This window comes from Globicephala melas, chromosome 12, assembly GCF_963455315.2.
Source record: "Globicephala melas chromosome 12, mGloMel1.2, whole genome shotgun sequence".
Taxonomy (NCBI): Eukaryota; Metazoa; Chordata; class Mammalia; order Artiodactyla; family Delphinidae; genus Globicephala; species Globicephala melas.
In genome coordinates this window covers 27543469-27564289 of record NC_083325.1, presented here as the reverse complement: position 1 = coordinate 27564289, position 20821 = coordinate 27543469, and the positions used below count along the sequence as shown (strand labels likewise).

The following is a 20821-nucleotide window of genomic DNA, read 5'->3' as shown; positions in this document are numbered from 1 at the left end:
GAAATCAAGAAAGTATACTGTAGCAACAGTATTGCCTTTATATTGAAAGAACAATTCAGTTTTAGCAAAACATCACCAATCTATTTAAATTAATATGAAATAGAATGCTGTTGGTTTTATAGTTTTGTTTCTATTAATATTTTTTTGTTTTATAGTTGTAGAAATACTATAAGGAATAAGGAGTTTATACCTAGTTGTACATATTTAAGGACATTATAATAAACCTTATTTAAGGTGGCATTCAGGAATTCAGAAGAACTTTTTTTCCTTTATATTAGCAATTCTCAAACTTCTTGTTCACAGAATTTCCTTGACACACTTTAAAGTTACTGAGAACTTTTGTTGATGTGGATTATTGATATTTTCCCATATTAGAAATTATTAAAACTGAGAAATTTAAAAAATATTTATCAACTCATTAAAAAGTAACAACTCCATTGCATGTTAACATAAATTATCTAGTTTTTTAGAAAAATAACTATTTTCCAAACCAAAAATGTTTAGAAGACTAGCGTTGTTTTACTTAAAAAAGAAAAAACTGTAATGTCTGACTTAATAGAAGACAGGTGGCTTCTGCATTCAGGATGTTGCTTTATCATAGGTAATGTAGCTTCTGGAAAATTCCAGTGTATCCTTATGAGAGAGTGAGAGTGAATAAGGCACATGATATGTTAATATTACTTTGAATATAATTTTGACCCCAGGCATCTTCTGAGAGTGTCTTAGGGATGCCTGGGAGTCTGTGGACCACACTTTGATGTAAGATAGGAAGAAACACTCATAATGGTTAGGAGCACTTGCTAAAAAGTAGAGTGTTTAGATTCAGATTGCACTCTGGTACTTAATCTATTTGAATGTGGACAAATTACTTAGTATTCTTTAAGATTTATGATCATGTTTCCTCATCTATAAGATGGGTATAAAAATACCTATACTTCAAGGTTGTTATGAGGATTAAATAAAATATTGTATGTTAAGTGCCTGGATCTTGTCAGGCTATTAATAAATGGTATTTGCTGCTGCTGCTGTTATATTATCATACTAATGCTTGTAGAAACTTCCAGATGGCAGCATATTTAGGTTCTTTAAAATACTATATAAGCTAAACAATTAATTTTCAGCATTCCCAACATCTTTATATTTGAAACTTTGCAGTCATACAAGACAATTTCGCTTCTCCTGATTTGCCTTTGCTGACATGTTTGACAAAAGATCAAGAGTTTGGGCCTGATTCCTTGTTTCACCAAAGTGAACTAGATTTTGCTCCTCTGAGGTAGGATGATTTATTTTTCTGTTTGCATGTAACCTTTCTACTCTTTCTTTTCTTCTAAGTTGTTACTAATATTAATGACTTCAGGTGAGACTTTGGGTTGGGAGCTAGATATTCTCAGTACACACTCTGAAGATAACAAGGCCCTAAATTAAGGCATGATACATGTTAATTTGGCATAGTAATATGTGTAAAAATGAGCCAGGGGACTTCAGTTTCTTTAAAAATAATTTCTAATGTATTCTAGTATATTAGGCATATTTTAATTTAGAAGGCACACTAATTTTCTTCCTTCTAAATCTTCCCTTTTGCTGCTCATCAGCCCACACCCATTCTGTAAAAAGCATTCATTTCATGGTCACTAGCTTGTATGGCACTGTCATTTTTGTCAGCCAATATTGAATGAATCTAGCTATCTCTCCTTCATAGGAGGTGCGAATATGAACTAACACGATTTTTCTAATAAACACATCGAAATTAACAGTTACTCCAAATTAATGCCCTTTAGTCATAATGAGAGACAAGTCTGGAATTCTCCAAAGCATATTTGGAATTATCCAAGAATATGTTTTCTTCTTTTAGAAATAAAAAAGAAGCCTTAAATTAAAAAGTATAAATGTTTACAGAGTAAAAACCTCTGCCCTGTGCTATGTATTACTTTAAAATTACTTTTGTGAAAAGTGTTCTATACACAATAGTCAACCAATGCTTAGGTTACTGTTTTGTTTGGGGAGTAGCTCACTTAATTGGTTTTCAAGAGCATAATAAATGAGTAGTAGAAGAATTAATGCAGGTTAAATGAATATTAAATTACGGTAGGTGATAAACTACACATTTTAAATAGTAAAGTTTGATATTTTCATTTAAAGAATCACTTTTTGGGGCAATATTGTTTTGAGGGAAGCTTGAGAAAATATCAGGGTCATAGGATGGTGGTTTACCTTCTGTTTTAAAAGAATTTGCTTTGTTCAATCATTAGCCACCCTAAAGGAATTTGAAATTAGGACTTTGTTTTTCAATATACTTTCAAATAACCTCGATTTCAGTGACATATCAGTTTTGTATTTTTTCATGTTAGTATTTTAAAAAATAAATGTTTTTAATGTGTTATTTATTTATTTTTAACTGTATATTTTCAGGGGAATTCCTGGTAAGTCTGAAGACACTGAATGGTTTTCTCGACCGTCGGAAGTTAGTGAAGCTTTATTCCAGGCAGCCTCAGAAGTAGCTTCAAACTTAGTTAACAGTTGCTTTAGAGTATCTCAGCACCCACTTATAGGTAGTACAGCTATTGACTCTCAGCGCTCTTTATTAACTCTTGAACAAGGGACTAAAGAAGAGATTGTTTCACCTGATACACTTGAGGATCTGAAAACCCCCAAAGACTCTGATAGTTATGATGCTCTTTATTCATATATGTCATGGAAGACACAAGAAGTTATACAGGAGCCAGAAACCAATTTAGCTGATAAAGATCAAGTTTCTTTTTCAACTGCATCTGATACAAGTGATGAATACATAACTCCTAAAGGAAGTGACAGTTTTGATGCTTCTTGTTCATATGTGCAATATGGGAAACAGGAAGCTTTACAACAGTTAGAAAAATATTTAACCAGTAAGGACCGTGATTCTTATTCGGATTCATCTGACACAATTGATAAAAATAAAATTCATAAGGAAAGTGACAATTTTAGTGCCCCTTTTTCAGATATGCCATGGAGCAAACAGGGAGCTTCACACCATCCAGAAATATGTCTAATCAGTAAGGACTGTGTTTCTTTTCCACATGAAGTTGCTCCTCGCTTTTATAGTAAAATGCCACATTGTTTTTTGCATTGTTTGTTGGAAAGAGGAGGAAGAGAGGTTCCCTTGACAGCTGATAGTCATTATTTTGAGAGTGTTTATTTAAGGGCTCCTGCTGAGAATGAGATGAAACAAAAGATGGATTCTTTGGAGGGTTATAAAGGAATTGAAGAAGATCTGGGGAAAGAATTATCTCAATGTTTTGAACTAAAGGAGAATAGAAATACTTTAGTATTATCAGAGGTGCATCCCAGATCTTCAGAAATACAATATATTGAGAATGTTGTAGTTACTGATAATCCTGTAGAAGTGTCAGAAGCACATATACTCTCCACGGGGCATGATACCTCTAAGATGGAGGTTTTTGGTGGTCCTCTTCAGACTATTAAATCCAACTCAGATGAGACATCAGAACAGCTGTGTTTTCAAGAAGAAGGAAACCAAAAGCCACCTTCTGCTTTTGGTGGGAAAAATGTTGATGCTACTGAAAATGTAGCCTTTCAGGCAGTTATTGCCTCTATTGAACCTTCTGAGAAAGAGAGTACAGTAAATGAAATCCAAACTGACATCAATAAATCTTTAACAAATGACAGCCAAGAAAATGAACCAAAAAATCCAGATCTTTCCCTATTAAATTATCCTGAAAACTTTTTCTTTGATAAACTTAATCACCCACACTATCAATCTACTCCTGGGGTGTTTGAATCAGCAGCTTCAAAACCATTGTTGTATAAAAAAGATGATGGTGATAGCTCCCTGTACTGGCATCCTAATATAAAATCACTCCCCAGTGCTCCTCAGGAAATATTCATTAAGCCACTTTCTCTTAGTCCAGAGCTTAAGTCGTCATCTTCTTTAAGTGAAAAATCTCTCAGACAGGCTGTTGGTCTTGGCAAGACACAGTCAGCTTTATTTCAGTATGATACAGACAATGAACCATTTCTTCCCATTGGGAAGATAAAGTCTGTTTCTGCTCTTGACCTTGCAGAGAAGTTAGGATCTTCAAACATTATTTATCCAATGAAAGTATGGACTTCAGATTCTTTGGTTTTACAAGATTTAAAGCAGCACACCTTTGAAGAAGTTGCAGATTCCTCAAACTGTATTTTGGGTAAGAATGGAAACTCTAGTAACGTCATTGAAGGTCCATCTGCAGCTGTAGGAAGCAGCTTTTCAGCAAACTTGGTGGCATGTAATGCAAAGTCACAAGGTACTTTGCCAGTGATCAGTGATGCATCATTAATTGCAGTTGGCCAAGAGACATTGCTGAAAGCTGATATAGACCAAGGTGAAATTCCTTGGCCTGTGGGAGCCAAGTCCAGTTTTACTGTCTATACAATTATGCAAAATGACTCCTATTTTGTAGAGGGCCTGCAGGGGAAGGCTGAATCTGACATCTATACTCTGGATGATGATACTGAATGCTGTAGCCTAGATGAAAATGATGTTGTATGCAGGAAAAGAGTTGTTGAACTACAAAGAGAGGTGAGACAATAAAATGATTGTTGGGGAGAGACATGGTCTTTTCCAGTATTGTTTCAGAAAATGGTATTGTTATTTGTTTTTACTTTTACTCTTTACTGTTTCCCAGATATGTGACCAAGGTGACTTGACTGGTGAGTGCATTAAGCTAGCAGGTTTAGAAAATTTGCTTGATGATCTAGAGATTTGTGACAGCTCCCTGCACTGGCAGTCTACTGTACAGCTACCATCTAAGGAAGAGAGCAGTTTTGAAGAGCCTGTAAGTTTTTCTGTTTGACATTTTTTATGCGGTAGGGAAAGAAATATTTTAGTTGAAAAATGGGGATGAAAGTATAGGGCCATTTATATCCTCTAATACCAAATTGTGATGTGTAATCTGGTTTTCATCTGATATCCAGGAATATGCTGCATTAATTTGTTAGAGGTTGGCGTAAAAGAAATATTTGTGCTTCGTAGACCATGAGATTCAGTGACTTCTGTGGTGTTTTGGAAAAGGCCATCCTTTGGAGCTTGCAGGCCTTTCATCTTGAGGCATCTTAACTCTTCCAAATTGTGCCAGCAGGAACCTTTGGGATGGTGTTAAGATTAGACTCATTCATGGAGATATTCAGTTGTGCTTTTTTCCCCCTCTGGCCTTCAATGTACAGGCCTTGGTATATAGGCCCTGACATATTCAAGTATTTGTTTAGAAACCCCTGAAAGATTTTAACTTCAGAGGTATCTTGAAGTCACAATTTTCTTTTATGTACAAGGCTTCATTTACCTGGATCCTTGGATCTTTTGGCTTTAATGTTTCTCTGGTCCCATTGCTCATCCGGTTTTGTCTGATACCGTCAGCTCCAATCTGGGTCCCACTTCCTGATAATATATCCTTACATTCTGTTAGTCATTAAAGACAGTTAGGTCATATATGTGGTATACTTAATATTACTTTCCTTTTCCAGTTTTCCCATGTATAAGATTAGTATGTCATTGGAAAGCTGCTAGTTTGAGTTGCAATTATATTTTAAAATATTTATTTATTTCACTACGCCGGGTCTTAGTTGCGGCATGTGGGATCTAGTTCCCTGACCAGGGATCGAACCCTGGGCCCCTGTATTGAGAGTGCAGAGTTTCAACCGCTGGACCACCAAGGAAGTCCCTGCAATTATATTTTGACCTTTAGGTTCAGGTAGTTGAAAAGAGAAACTGAACAAAGATATTGTGATGAATTTTTCCTTTTATTTACAATTTATTTAAAAATTTTAATATAGAGAACTGTTAGGTTAGTTTTATTTTCTTCAACATTCTAGACATTGTTTAATTCTAATTTTCAATTTAATAACGATGGGGATGAAAATGATAGCTAACACACTGTGCTCAAATAATATGCTAAGAGATTTACTTACATGCCTCAATTCATTTAGGCCTTTGGTCAATCCTGTCAGGGAGGATTGTTGGGGATTATTATCATCCCCATTTTACAATTGATATTTAGAGGGTTAAGGAACTTGCAAGTAGGGGAACTAGTATTTGAAACTAACCTTGTCAATATACTTAACCACTATACCATAAACTGTTCTTCAGTGAAACCAAAGCCAAGATTTTGCATCATTTTGGCAAGAGTGAAGGTCAGAGTTAGTTTTAATAAGAATGAGAAACAAAATATCAATTTTAAACTTTGAGTTTCTTTTTGCCTTTTTCTTCCAGTTTTATTGAGGTATAATTGACATACAACACAGTATAAGTTTAAGGGATGCAGTGTAATGACTTGACTTACATACATCATGAAATGATGACCACAATAAAGTTAGTGAACATCCATCGTCTCATATGGATACAAAATTAAAGAAATAGAAAAAATATTTTTTCCTGGTGATGAAAACTCTTAGGATTTACTTTTAACAACTTTCATATATAACATACAGCAGTGTTAATTATATTTAAATTGAGAGTTTCTAATTTTTTTGATAGTGCTACTTTTGTAATTTATGTCATCAACTTTTCATGTAGATAAAATATATTTAAAGACATGAAGATGTATATTCAGTTAACAGTGTTGTGCTGAGATTAACTGTGACACAATTTCAAATTTTATTTGCCCTTAACTGTAGGTTTTTAGTCCAGGGAGGATGCTGTTCTCTATATTGTCTTTCACTCTTAGCTCTCTTCTATGGTCTGGGAGTTACGTAATGCTAATATGAGGGAAACAATGAGCCAGACATGATGATAATCTTCCTGCGTGGCCCAGCTTGCTCTCAGGGGGTTTGCCTACTCTTTGGTTTCTTCCTTATTCTCATCTGTGTCTCAGAAGAGGCATTCATACTTGTTTGCCTCACTTTGATACGTATCCATCATTCTCTAAATGATTATTTGGGTATCCACTTATGTATGATGTAGGTTAGGGCTATGAAGAGACTTGAGAATTGGAGTCAAAACCCTGTTCAGTTACTTTGTTATTAGCCTTGTGCCTTGGGCAAATGATTTTGGAGGATCACTCTCCTTCCTTGTCTACATAAAAAATGATAATCAACCTCAAATGTTGTTATGTTAAATGGGGTGTAAGGTATGTAGCACTTACATGGTTAGTGCCTGGCTGTTAGTTCCCTTTACTGAAACTAGACCATTAGACTCTTACCAGGACTTCCTACTCTAATTCATTATTCTGTTCCTTCTCTCTCCTTGTTCCTGGCAGCAGCATATTACATTCTTTTAACCTCTATAATAAAATACTGTTTTAGTATCCCTTATTTTGGCCACGTAACTCTTAAATATTATTTAAGGTTGACTCCTTAGATTTCTTTCGTGTTTGTTTTGTTGGTCCCCCCTCCATCCCAAAGAATTTGTTTCCTCTCAAGGTTTAAATGCTTTTCTCTGTGTGGATGGTTATCATCTCTATTTTAAGACCCTAGTATTATTTCTCCTAGGTAGAAATTTCTTGCATGAAATTTTCCTGTGAATAGTCCCAACATCTCAAATTCACCTTGCTTAGATCAGAATAATTCATTTTTTTCCTAAAATCAGAGTGACTTACAGATTTTCTCAGTTCTTATAGAGGTGTTAGCATTTCTTGGTTTCTTCATTGTCTTTGATTCTGTCTTCATTATTGATAAAAACTAGGAGATAAACAAATCTTGATTTTTTTTTCCCTCCTGACTCCTTTAATTTTTAGTGACAAACATCTGTTGATCTCTTAAATAAATATATCTCATCTTTTTCATTCTGCATTTTCTTTTTTATTAACTGCTCTAATAATCTATGTATTTCGAAGCTTTGAAATGTTATCAAAGTCAAGATTGGAATAGAAATTTTTTCCCCTATGTTTGGAAGCTTTAGGGGAAAACTTCTATTAAACACAGTGCATGCATGAGCACACACAAGTATTTATCTATCATATATGTGATATATACAGTTGACTGAACAATGTGGGAATTAGGGGCACTGACCCTCTGCGAAGTTGAAGATCCACAGTTGGCCCCCTGTATCCCCGATTCCACCATATTCATGGTTCTTCCACATCCACAGATTCAACCAATCTTGGATCGTGTGTAGTACTGTAGTATTTACTATAGAAAAAAAAAAAATCCATGTGTAAGTGAACCAGTGCAGTTCAAACCCATGCTGTTAATGAGCTGCATGTCTCCTTTGGCAGTAGGATAATTGAAAACTAAGAACTTTGTGCTATGTTTAGAGGAGGGTTCCTCTACACTATTGCTTTGGGATTGGATAATTCTTTGTTGTGGGGGGCTGTTCTGTGTATTTTAGGATGTTTAGCAACATCCCTGGCCTCTACTTACTAGATGTCAGTAACATTACCCCCACTAAAGTTATGACAGCGAAAAATGTCTCCAGGTATTGCCACACGTTCCTTGGTGGGGGGAGGTGGGGGAGCGCAAAATCTTCCCCATTTGAGAACCATGGGTCTAGAGAAACTATATGGGCAGTAGAAGTAGAATTATTTATTTCCACATTCTGCCAGCTTCTTAAGAATATTTGTTACTACACACTGAAAAATCTTTCATAAAAGAGGATAGAAAAATTCATGCTTATGTACATTTTTAGACTCCCTCCTGAGAGGGCAGCACTGGAATAACTTTTTAGGAAAATAAAAGTGGTATGTTGTTTTTATATGAGAGTATACTGTGAATTTGGTGAAAAGTTGTGTAATGTTTATGTACCAACATCAGTACTAATAGTTTCTAATTTCTTTTTTTTTTTTAAGATTTTTTTTTGATATGGACCATTTTTAAAGTCTGTTGAATTTGTTACAATATTGCTTCTGTTTTATGTTTTGTTTTTCTGGCTATGAGGCATGTGGGATCTTAGCTCCCCAACCAGGGATCGAACCCACACCCCTGCATTGGAAGGCGAAGTCTTAACCATTGGACTGCCAGGGAAGTCCCCTCTGATTTCTTTTTTAACAAGGACTTGCTGGAATGTCATGAAACTTCAGGAACTTCTTTTTCAGCATTTAACCTTTACTTCATCAGTTTATATTTCCCACTACTTTTGTTTCAAAAAATTTGAGAACTTATGATTTTTGGTAACTGATCACAGATACAGTTCTTTGATGCGTTTATTTTTCTTCTAAACATTTGTGGATTTCTTGAAAATATTTCTGTTCTCTCTTCCCTCCTTTCCTCTTTCCTTTCCCTAACATACCTCTCCTCCTTAAAAAACAAGTCTTTGAGCTTGTCAAGAATATTACCATAGTTCAGATCATACTATTGTTAAGTAGCAAACTTCTGAGTAATAGAACACTTCTAGGTCTCCTATCTGTAATATTCTATACAGGTAGACTTCCAAACCCTCAAATAATTTGTAGAGCCTTCCTGGAATTAACCAAACAAGATATGATCTATATATGAATTCAGGAGGGTTGAGAATATGATCTTGAGGAACTGGTATAACTGCTTAACATTCATTTTCATAAAAATGAGGTTATTTTTTAGTAGATGAAGTCTAAAATTAATCTTATTTTCTTCATTTTTTATCTCTTTTCATAGGTATGTCTTTCTAATATGGACATTAATCAGTCTTTTGCATCTGTATTGCCTCCATCTGTTCCTCATGAGCCAACTAGAGAGTTGGAGTATCACTCTTCAGATCTCAGAATGTTGAGGGTATCTCCTGACACTGTGCCAGGGACTTTCAAACATTCAACAGGTATGTAAAGAAGGAGATATCAAGTGTCCTTATGACTAGCTTGTTAAAAATATCTTGCTGTGCCTAATTTTTTACTTTTGAACTCCTGCAATAATGTTAACTTTGGATTAGGTGTATTTATAGATCCTCAGATCTTTTGTTAGATGAACCATTTGATTTTCATTGCATTCTTCATGACAGTGTTTAGAACTGAATTACATGGAGGAGTCTGATATTAGAGTCAGTTTGTTTCTATATTCCTTTCTGTGACTTGAAGGGAAAAGGGAATTAAATGAGCATAAGAACAGATACACGTTTACAGAGAGGAAACTGAGAGATTAGTTTTGAGGTAGAAAGCAAGATTGTCTGCTGAGGGAGGTTGAGAGTTGTGGAGGTGAGTTAAGGGATTTGAGGAGAGTGGCTTGGTGAAGGCTTAGAATTTATGTTGAAGTGAATAGGGGATGGAGCTGACCAAGGATAAGCAGATGGATTGGCAGTAGTTCTGAGAAGTCAGCTGAGGTTGGAGATGCCTATCCTGGACATTTTCATGTGAGTGAAATCATACAATATGAGATCTTTTGTGGCTGGCTTCTTTTACTGAGTACGTTTTCAAGATTTATCCATGTTATAGTGTATATCGGTACTCATTCCTTTTTATTGCCATAGGATGGATATGTCACATATTGTTTACCTGTTCATCAGTTGATGGACACTTGGGTTGTTTTCCACTTTTTGACCCTTAGGAATAATGCTGTTATGAACATTCACGTACAGGTTTGTGTATTTGTTATTTTTATTTCTCTTTGGTATATATCTAGGAGTGGGAATTTCTCGTTCATGGTAACAGTGTTTAACATTTTGAATAACTGCTAAACTGTTTTCCAAAGAATATGCACCATATTACATTCCCACCAGCATTATGAGGGTTCCAGTTTCTCCACACCCTCCACAACACTTGTTTTTCTGTCTTTCTGATTATAGCCATTCTGGTGGCTGTGAAGTGGTATCTTGTAGTTTTGGTTTACGTTTCCCTAAATGTTATGTTATTGATTTGAGATTTTTCTTTTTAATGTAGGTATTTACGTTGATAGATCTAAACACTACTTTAGCTGTGTGCCTTAAGTTTTGGCTTGTTGTGTTTTTGTTTTAATTCATCTAAACTATTTCCTAATATACTTTATAGGATTTTTGTGCTTTTAAATTTAACTGAGGCATGTTTTATGTCCTACCATGTTTATCCGGTAGAATGTATGGTTTGCGCTTGAGAAGAAATGTGCATTCTGCTGTTGTTAGGTGGTGTGTTCTATACATGTCTCTTAGTTCTAGTGGGTTTATAGTGTTCAAGTCTTCTGATCCTTGTTGATCTTCTGCTAGTTTTCTCCATTTTTGAAAGTAGGGTATTGAAGTCTCCAATTATTATTGTTTGTCTGTTTTTGCCTTTTCTGTCAGAATTGTTTCATATATTTTGAGACTTTGATATTAAGTGCATTTATGTTTGTAATTGTTATATATTCCTGATGAATTGACCTTTTTGCTGTTGTCCCTCTTTAATTCTAGAAACATATTTTTTTGTTTTAAGGTCTATTTTGTCTTATGTCTCTGTGGACTTTCCAGTTCTTATGGTTGCTGCTTGAATGTTGTATCTTTTTTCATCCCTGTACTTTCAACCTATTTATGTTTTTGAAACTGAACTGTATCTCTTGTAAATAGCTTATAATTGTATCTTTTTATTTCTTAATTCCAGACTGACAGTCTTTGCCTTTTTTTTTTGCGGTATGCGGGCCTCTCACCACTGCGGCCTCTCCCGTCGCGGAGCACAGGCTCCGGATACTCAGGCTCAGTGGCCATGGCCAATGGGCCCAGCCGCTCCGCGGCATGTGGGATCCTCCTGGACCGGGGCATGAACCCGCGTCCCCTGCATTAGCAGGCGGATTCCCAACCACTGCACCACCAGGGAAGCCCCAATCTTTGCCTTTGATGTGATTGTTTAATCCATTCACATTTAATGTAATTATTGATAACATTGGATTTATACTTGCTGATTTACTTTTTCTTTTCCATATGCCTTATGACTCTTTTGTTCTTCTGTTCATCCTTTACTGCTTTTTATTGCATTAAGTGAATATTTTCCAGTATTTTAATTTCTTTAATAATTTTCTAGCTAATTTTTACTTTTTAAAAAGTGAATTATTTATTTTTATTTATTTTATTTTTGGCTGTGTTGGGTTTTTGTTGCTGCATGTGGGCTTTCCCTAGTTGCGGCAAGCAGGGGCTACTCTTTGTTGTGGTGTGTGGGCTTCTCACTGCGGTGGCTTCTCTTGTTGCGGAGCATGGGCTCTAGGTGCACAGGCTTCAGTAGTTGTGGCATGTGGGCTTCAGTAGTTGTGGCATGTGGGCTTCAGTAGTTGTGGCTCGCAGGCTCGTTAGTTGTTGCACACGGGCTTAGTTTCTCTGCGGCATGTGGTATCTTCCCGGACCAGGGCTCGAACCCGTGTCCCCTGCATTGGCAGGCGGATTCTTAACCACTGCGCCACCAGGGAAGTCCTAGCTAATTTTTAAAATTATATTATTAGTGGTTGCTCTAGGGTTTATAAAATTTATCTTACCAGAATATACTCCCAGTTTATACTAAATTCTAGTGTGATACAGAGATGTTTCTCCTATATAGATCTATTCCCTCTTCTTTGTATTTGCAATTATTATAATACATAATACACCTATATGTTACAAACCCAAGAGTAGATTGTTACATTGTCATAATTATATAATTTTATGTATTTTAAAGAAGCTCAGAGAAGTAGAGAGAGCAAATATTTATATTTATAGAGCTTATTACATTAATATTTGAATTTATTCTTTTTTCTTATTCTCTTTATTTGTTCCTGTGGATTTGTTATCACCCAGTGTCATTTCCTTGCTGTACTCTAAGTTTGCTCCCATGTACTTCCTTTTGATGTTATAGTTGAATATGTTACATTTCTATATGTTATAGCCCCAATAATACAATTATATATGTGTTGTTTTATGTAAGCTTGCTTTTAAAATCTGTTAGAAGAAAGGAAAATATGCAAGTGTCCTGTCTTTTTGTAATTACCTAACATAATTATCTTTACTAGCACTATTTGTTTTGTTCTGTAAATTCGAATTGCTGTTTGGTGTCACTTGCTTTCAGCCTGAAGAACTTCCTTTAGTATTTTTTGTAAGATGGGCCTGCCACCAACAAATTCTCTCAGTTTTTGTATATCTGGGAATGTTTTTATATTATCTTTTCGAAAGATAGTTTTGCTGGGTTTTGAATTCTTGGTTGACAGTTTTTTCCAGCACTTTGAATATGTCTTTCCACTCACTGTATTCTGCCTTTATTGTTTCTGGTGAGAAATCAGCTATTCTTATTAGTGTTCCATTGTATGTGATTTGTTTTTTTTCTTGCTGCTTTCAGGATATTCTCTTCATCTTTCAGCATTTTGATTTTGATTATGATGTGTTGGCATAGATCTCTCTGTTTATCATTGAGTTCATTGGGATTCTCAGATGTGTAGGATAATGTTTTTCATCAAATTTGGGGAGTTTTCAGCCATTATTTTTTTCTGCTCTTTTCTGTCTCAGATATCCCCCATTATACATATGTCAGTACACTTAATCTTGTCAAATAGCTCTCTGAGCCTTTGTTCATTTTTATTTATTCTTTTTTTTTTGCTGTCCTTCAGCTTGCATAGTCTCTGTTATCATCATATTCACTGATTCTTCTGTCTGTCCCTATTTACTGTTGAGCCTCTAGGAAATTTTTCATTTTAGTTGTACTTTTCAACCCCAGAACTTCCATTTGCTTCTTTTGTAAGTTCTATTAGCTTATTTTCTATTTGATGAGACATTGCCATTACTTTCTTTTAATTTTATTTTTTAATGTTTTCTTAACATCTTTATTAGAGTATAATTGCTTTACAATGCTGTGTTAGTTTCTGCTGTATAACAAAATGAATCAGCTATATGTGTACATATATCCCCATATCTCCTCCCTCTTGCCTCTCCCTCTCACCCTCCCTATCCCACCCCTCTAGGTGAACACAAAGCACTGAGCTGATCTCCCTGTGCTATGTGACTGCTTCCCACTAGCTATCTGTTTTACATTTGGCAGTGTATATATGTCCATGCCACTCTCTCACTTCGTCCCAGCTTACCCTTCCCCGTCCCCATGTCCTCAAGTCCATTCTCTACGTCTGCGTCTTTATTCCTGTCCTGCCCCAAGGTTCTTCAGAACCAATTTATTTTAATTTTTTTTAGATTCCATATATATATTTGTTAGCATACAGTATTTGTTTTTCTCTTTCTGGCTTACTTCACTCTGTATGAACAGTCTGTACGTCCATCCACCTCACTATAAATAACTCAATTTCATTTCTTTTTATGGCTGAGTAATATTCCATTGTATATTTGTGCCACATCTTCTTTATCCATTCATCTGTCGATGGACATTTAGGTTGCTTCCATGTCCGGGCTATTGTAAGTAGGGCTGCAATGAACATTGTGGTACATGACTTTTTGAATTATGGCTTGCTCAGGGTATATGCCCAGTAGTGGGATTGCTGGGTCGTATGGTAGTTCTGTTTTTAGTTTGTGTTTTTTTTTTGTTGTGGTGGTACGCGGGCCTCTCACTGTTGTGGCCTCTCCCGTTGCAGAGCACAGGCTCTGGACGCGCAGGCTCAGCGGCCATGGCTCACAGGCCTAGCCGCTCCGCGGCATGTGGGATCTTCCCGCACCGGGGCACGAACCCGTGTCCCCTGCATCGGCAGGCAGACTCCCAACCACTGTGCCACCAGGGAAGCCCTGTTTTTAGTTTTTTAAGGAACCTCCATACTGTTCTCCATAGTGGCTGTATCAGTTTACATTCCCACCAACACTGCAAGAGGGTTTCCTTTTCTCCACACCCTCTCCAGCATTTATTGTTTGTAGATTTTTTGATGATGGCCATTCTGACCAGTGTGAGGTAATACCTCATTGTAGTTTTGATTTGCATTTCTCTAATGATTAGTGATGTTGAGCATCCTTTCATGTGTTTATTGGCAATCTGTATATCTTCTTTGGAGAAATGTCTGCTTAGGTCTTCTGCCCATCTTTGGATTGGTTTGTTTGTTTTTTTGTTATTGAGCTGCATGAGCTGCTTGTATATTTTGGAGTTTAATCCTTTGTCAGTTGCTTCATTTGCAAATATTTTCTCCCATTCTGAGAGTTGTCTGTCCGTCTTGTTTATGGTTTCCTTTGCTGTGCAAAAGCTTTGTAGTTTCATTAGGTCCCATTTGTTTATTTTTGTTTTTATTTCCATTTCTCTAGGAAGTGGGTCAAAAAGGATCTTGCTATGATTTATGTCATAGAGTGTTCTACATGTGTTTTCCTCTAAGAGTTTGATAGTGTCTGGCCTTACATTTAGGTCTTTAATCCATTTTGAGTTTATTTTTGTGTATGTTGTTAGAGAGTGTTCTAATTTCATTCTTTTACATGTAGCTGTCCAGTTTTCCCAGCACCACTTATTGAAGAGGCTGTCTTTTCTCCACTATTCTTGCTTCCTTTTTTTCTCCACTTTTCTCCACTATTCTTGCCTCCTTTATCAAAGATAAGGTTACCATATGTGTGTGCGTTTATCTCTGGGCTTTCTGTTCTGTTCCATTGATCTTTATTTCTGGTTTTGTGCCAGTACCATACTATCTTGATTACTGTAGCTTTGTAGTATAGTCTGAAGTCAGGGAGCCTGATTCCTCCAGCTCCGTTTTTCTTTCTCAAGATTGCTTTGGCTATTCAGGGTCTTTTGTGTTTCCATACAAATTGTGGAATTTTTTTGTTCTAGTTCTGTGAAAAATGACATTGGTAGTTTAATAGGGATTTCATTGAAGCTTCTTTTAATTTTTAAAGCATGGTTTCCTTTTCTTCTTTGAACATATTTATAATAACTGCTTTGAAGTCTTTGCTGGCTAAAACCAAAATGTGGGTCTCCTTAAAGGCAGTTTCTATTGCTTGTTTTTTTCCTGTGAATGGGTCACTTTTCTTTTTCTTTGCGTGTGTCACAACTCTTTGTTATAAACTGGACATTTTAGATAATATATTGTTGCAGCTCTGGTTACTGATTCCCTCTCTGGGCTGAGAATATTTGTTATTGTTTTGCTTGTCTGGTTATTTAGTGACTAGTTTGGAAGTGAAGTCTGTTTCCCCTGCAGTATGCACCTTCTGAATTTCCTCACTGGAAAGCAGAGTCTTTTTTTTTAAATTGGATTTGCATTTGATTATTTTATTTTATTAAAAAAATATTTTATTTATTTGGTTGTGCCCTGTCAGTTGCAGCCGTTGGGCTCCTTAGTTGTGGCATGCATGTGGGATCTAGCTCCCTGACCAGGGATTGACCCCAGGCCCCCTGCATTGGGAGCATGGAGTCTTAACCACTGCGCCACCAGGGAAGTCCCAAAAGCAGAGTCTTTGGTATATGTACAGCCTCCCTGACTGTGGTCTCCATCCATTTCCTCCTCCTGTGACTGTGGCTTTAACTGAGTTCTCTTTTACTGTCTCTTTCATCTCCTTGTTAATCTTCTTGTTTGTCTTGCAATATTGGTATCAGCTGTTAGCCTCAGCTAAGCTGATTGCTGTATTGTTTTCAACAATGCCTTGAGGCATAAATTGCTCCTGGTCTGATTCAGTTACTGTAAGGCCCTTTCTTAGAGGTAGTCTTTTAGGTCAGTCTTTGAGCCTTTCTTTTAAACTTCTAGCTTGTCTACTGTGTGGCTTTTTCATATCATGTAGCAAGCAGCTTCCTCTTAATTGCTTTACTGTGATCACCATTGTTTTTGCTGGTGTTCTTAGGCCTGAACTTCTCCGTGTTCTATTCCAAATGAAGTCAGTCTGCTTATGGAGATATGTGGAGCTCTCTGTTCATATGGCTTGCCTCTTCTGGGAAAAAGCTTTGTGACATTGCTCTGGGAGTTGGAACAGTGACCCACTTACATTGGAGTAACACGTCCCTTCTTTATAAGAATGGTGTTGGGTGTGGATGGTATTCTCTGGTCTTCTTGGATCGCCTCTTCTGGAGTGGAACCTCCATCCTACTAGTAAGGTAGGGTGGGGCCGCAGCCCAGTATTCTCAGCCTACCGTGCCTGGGGTAAATCTCTAAAAGTGGGGAACTAGGTGAAGGTAGGTCACTCTTTGTGCTCTTCTTTTGCAGCCTGTCTTCCAAGACATCCTCTCTGTTCAGCCTCTTTACCTTATGCTTTATTTCTATTGATGCACCCAGTTGTACCATTTGGTTATGTCTCATTCCTCCCAGTAAGACCCTGAGCTCCTGAGTGATAGTAGTTTGGGGAAAAGCCTGAAATTAGATTCAGCTGCCTTGACATCTGAAGCAGTTGAAAAAATGGGAAATGAGAAAGACAAATTTCAAAGACTTCAACAACCCATGATTAAATTATGCTGTAAGAATAGATAAGCTCTCTGGGGGAGCCTGAGTATAGAGAACAGCAAAATTCCAAGGATAAAACTTTATAGAATATAGTAGGAGAAAGGGGAGCCAATAGAGAATACAGAAAAGGAACAGATATTTTGTTTATTAATCAGATTTAGTTTTTACTCCTTTAGTTTTCATTCCCATTTCTTATTGCCTTTGTCACATCACACTGGATTTGGTTGCATACACGTGTAAGATTGCTAAATCTTCTTGGTGAATTTATCCTTTTATCATTATGTGGTAATGCTCTTTGTTTTGAGTAATTATTTTTATTCTGGAGATTACTTTATCTGCTATTATAGCCATTACTGCTTTTAAAAAATTGTACAGTATTTCTTTTTCTGTCTTTTTACTTCAACCTTCTTATGTCATTGTGTTTGAAGGGATTTTCTTCAAACACAATGGGCATATAGTTGTATTTTTTTTAAACACTGTGTTAATGTCTGTATTTTAGTTGGTGTACTAGACTATTTGCATTAAAACCATTATTGATATACTGGGCTTAAAGTCTGCCATTGTATTTGTTTTCTCTTTGTTCCTCTGTTTCTCTTTTCTTGAATTACTGTGGATTACAGGAACATTTTGATCTATCTATAGTATTTTGAGTATATTGCACTGTATTGTTTCTTTAGAGGTTGCTTTAGGTGTTACAATATACATACATAATTTATAACTGTTTACTGGTATCAACTTTCACCTCTGAGAGTGAAGTAGAATTAGTTCCCTTTACCCTTCCCACTTTAAAAATAATAATTGTTTTAATATTTCGTTTACATATATTGAGTACAACAGCAAATAGTGTTAGACAATTTCCTCAGTCATCAAATATGATTTAAGAAACTCATAAAGAGACTGAAAGTCTGTTATATTTCCTCTATTTTTATCCATTCTGTTGTGGTTTTTGTTTTTGTTTTTTTTGGTCTTTATGAACTTTCAGGTTTTTTTCCTGCTATTTTCTTTTGGTTGGAGAATTTCTCAGCCCCTCTATGTGGGTGAGTCTATTAGTGACAGATTTATTTTCTTTACCTGAAAGTGTCTTTATTCCTCATTCATTCTTGAAGGATAATTGAGCCAGACATAGAATTAATGGTTTATGGTTTTTTTCTTTCAGCACTTGCAAAATGGCATAACACTTCTTACTGGCTTCCATGTTTTCAGATGTGAAATCTACTATCATTCAAATTGGTGTTCTCCTATATCTTCTGAAATTTAATTGTGTTGTGTCTTGGTGTGGATATCTTTGAGTTTCGTATTTGGGATTCACTTAACTTCTTGAACCTGTAGATATATGTCTCACCAAATTTGGGAAGTTTCCCATTATTTCTGTGAATAGTTTTTTTTAGCGCCTCCCTCCCCACCCCCACCCCCCTTCTCCTCTGCTTATGCCATTCTGTTGATATGAACGTTAGAGCTTTTGTTATAGCCCAAGAGCCCCTGTCTTTTAAAAATTGATTTTCTTTCTGTTGTTCAGACTTATTAATTGTATTGATATGTCCTCAAGTTCACTTATTCTATCTTCTGTCATTTCCATTCTGTCATTGAGCCTCTCAAATGAGGTTTTTATTTGTTACTGTATTTTTTTCAATTTCCATTTGTTCTTTTTTATAACTTACGTTTCTTTACTGAGATTTTATCTTATTTCATTTTCTTCAAGACATTCTTAATTGCTTGCTCAAGCATATAAGATGGTTGCTTTTTAAATCCTTGTCAGATAATTCCATCATCTGTTTCACCTTGAGGTTGGAATCATCTGATTATCTTTCTCATTCAAGCTGTGATGTTCCTGGTTCTTGATATTGTGAATGATTTTTAATTGTGTTTTGTACATTTTGAATGTTACAGTAAGAGACTGGATCCTATTTAATCTGTTTTAGCATTCAGTTGTCTTATTTATATGTAACATATAGGTCCTGGCCTACTTGTATGGGCTTTGGTTTCAGAGACTGTTTAGTTTTCAGTTTTCACTGAACAAAGCAGATTTGCATTATAGTCTACTTTGCTCAGTGGTGCTGCTGAGGCTCATGCTTGATCTCTGCTGGTGCTGCTCATGCGGTAGAATGCTCTTCCTTAGGCCTACTGCTGTTGAGTGGAAAGTGGGAGATATTGGCCCATAGGGTGAAGAATGCTTTCCTGGGCCTGCTCCCTGGGCACCTGATGCCAGTGGATCTCCCACTTGATTCTTGCTCCTGCCATCAGTCGGGGCAAAAAGTGCTTTTCTAGGCCTCCTGGTACATTTAGGTGGGGGATGTAGGAATTCTGGGCTTCTAGGATACTGACTTTTCCTGGGCCAGCTCTCTGGGCCTCTTAGTGCTGGTGGGCTTCTCTCTTAAGTTTCTGCCAGTACTGTTGGGGAGGAAAGCACTGACCTGGGTTGCCTTCTGTCACTGGGTTGGAAATCAGGAGATTTGGAATCAGTTGCTGGCCAGAGGGTTAGGAGATTCCATCCAGGCCTTCTCTTCCTCCTTCCCCATCTTGGTGCAGGTTCCAGGACACTAGCCTCACCTAGGTCCATTCAGGATATATGAGAATTAAAAAGAAAATCCAGGGAACTCAGTGTTGTGTTGTTCCTCAAGTTCCTCAAGTGTGGTCCCTAGCCATTTGGCCTTCCACTTTCCAACCTTTCAGAGTCTTTTTATGATTTTCTGTTGAATTGTTTACAGGGAGAAGCAGAGAAAGGTGAGTTTATACTCTTTTTGTCTGGTGACGAGAAGACAACTGGAATTTTGAATATGTGAGAACTTTGGAGGCATTATTGTCTTTGGGCTGTTGGTAGAAATCATCAAATGAGGGAGTCACGGTGGTAAGAAGTGAAGTAAAGATCTTTCTCAGGCAACATTGAATAAGTTCAGGGATCTCTAGCCACAGAAGGTAGGGACACCTATGCCATGAACTTTCCCTAGGTTTTCTAAAATCTGCCCCATAATGAACTAAAAATAATAGCTAACATTCATTCCTTGCTTACTTTGTTAAGCATTTCCATAGATCATATTATTTTATATCTATACCTAACTTACGATGTTAGGTACTACTATTATCCTATTTGATAACTGAGCAAAATGAAGTTTAGAGAGGTTAAATTACTTGCCCCATAGCTGGTAAATTGGAGTGCCAGTTGTGAACCCAGGCAATATCCTCCAGAGCCTGCATTCTTAATCACTACATTATTCCACCTTTTATCTTCCCTAAACCCAACTCTTTTATTCTTCTTAAACATCAGTGATAATGTATTTCTTTCTTCTCTGTCAAATCTAAACTCTTCTGGCTGATTAAGACCTTCTGAATTCTATTTGTCCAGCTTTAAGTTTGTACATTTTGGTCATTCCAGGCAAACTATTTTATTGTTGTTATTTTTGTTTACTTTTCTACCTCTAAAGTCATGTTCATTCCTTACCCTGGTATTTTACTTATACATTTTCCCTTCCCTGGAATGCCAGTTCCTTTCTTCACATCTCTACATTCTACTTATAATTTAAGGCCTAGCTCAAGCCCCACTTTTTCTAAGAGGATTTTTGGTTACTTCATTCCATACTGTTCTTCCTTTTTTTTTTTGAATGTTAAATACCTATGTAACCTCACCATAAATAGCACACCTACAGTTTATTAAAATCCTCATGTATAAAGGGCACCACATTTTATTTCTGTTCAATGCCTAACACAAATA

General features: G+C 36.4%; 1 protein-coding gene across 2 annotated transcripts in view; it reads left to right on the top strand.

The window, feature by feature from the left end:
• Positions 1-20821, top strand: part of ALMS1 (ALMS1 centrosome and basal body associated protein) — a 228570-nt gene that overhangs the window by 37015 nt on the left and 170734 nt on the right. The window contains exons 3-6 of one of the 2 annotated variants that reach the window (XM_030877577.2): positions 1156-1273; positions 2410-4558; positions 4665-4814; positions 9541-9700. In XM_030877577.2, coding sequence (XP_030733437.2) covers positions 1156-1273; positions 2410-4558; positions 4665-4814; positions 9541-9700 — 2577 coding nt within the window. The remainder of the gene's footprint in view (positions 1-1155; positions 1274-2409; positions 4559-4664; positions 4815-9540; positions 9701-20821) is intronic. The other variant, XM_060309646.1, reaches the window with a different exon arrangement.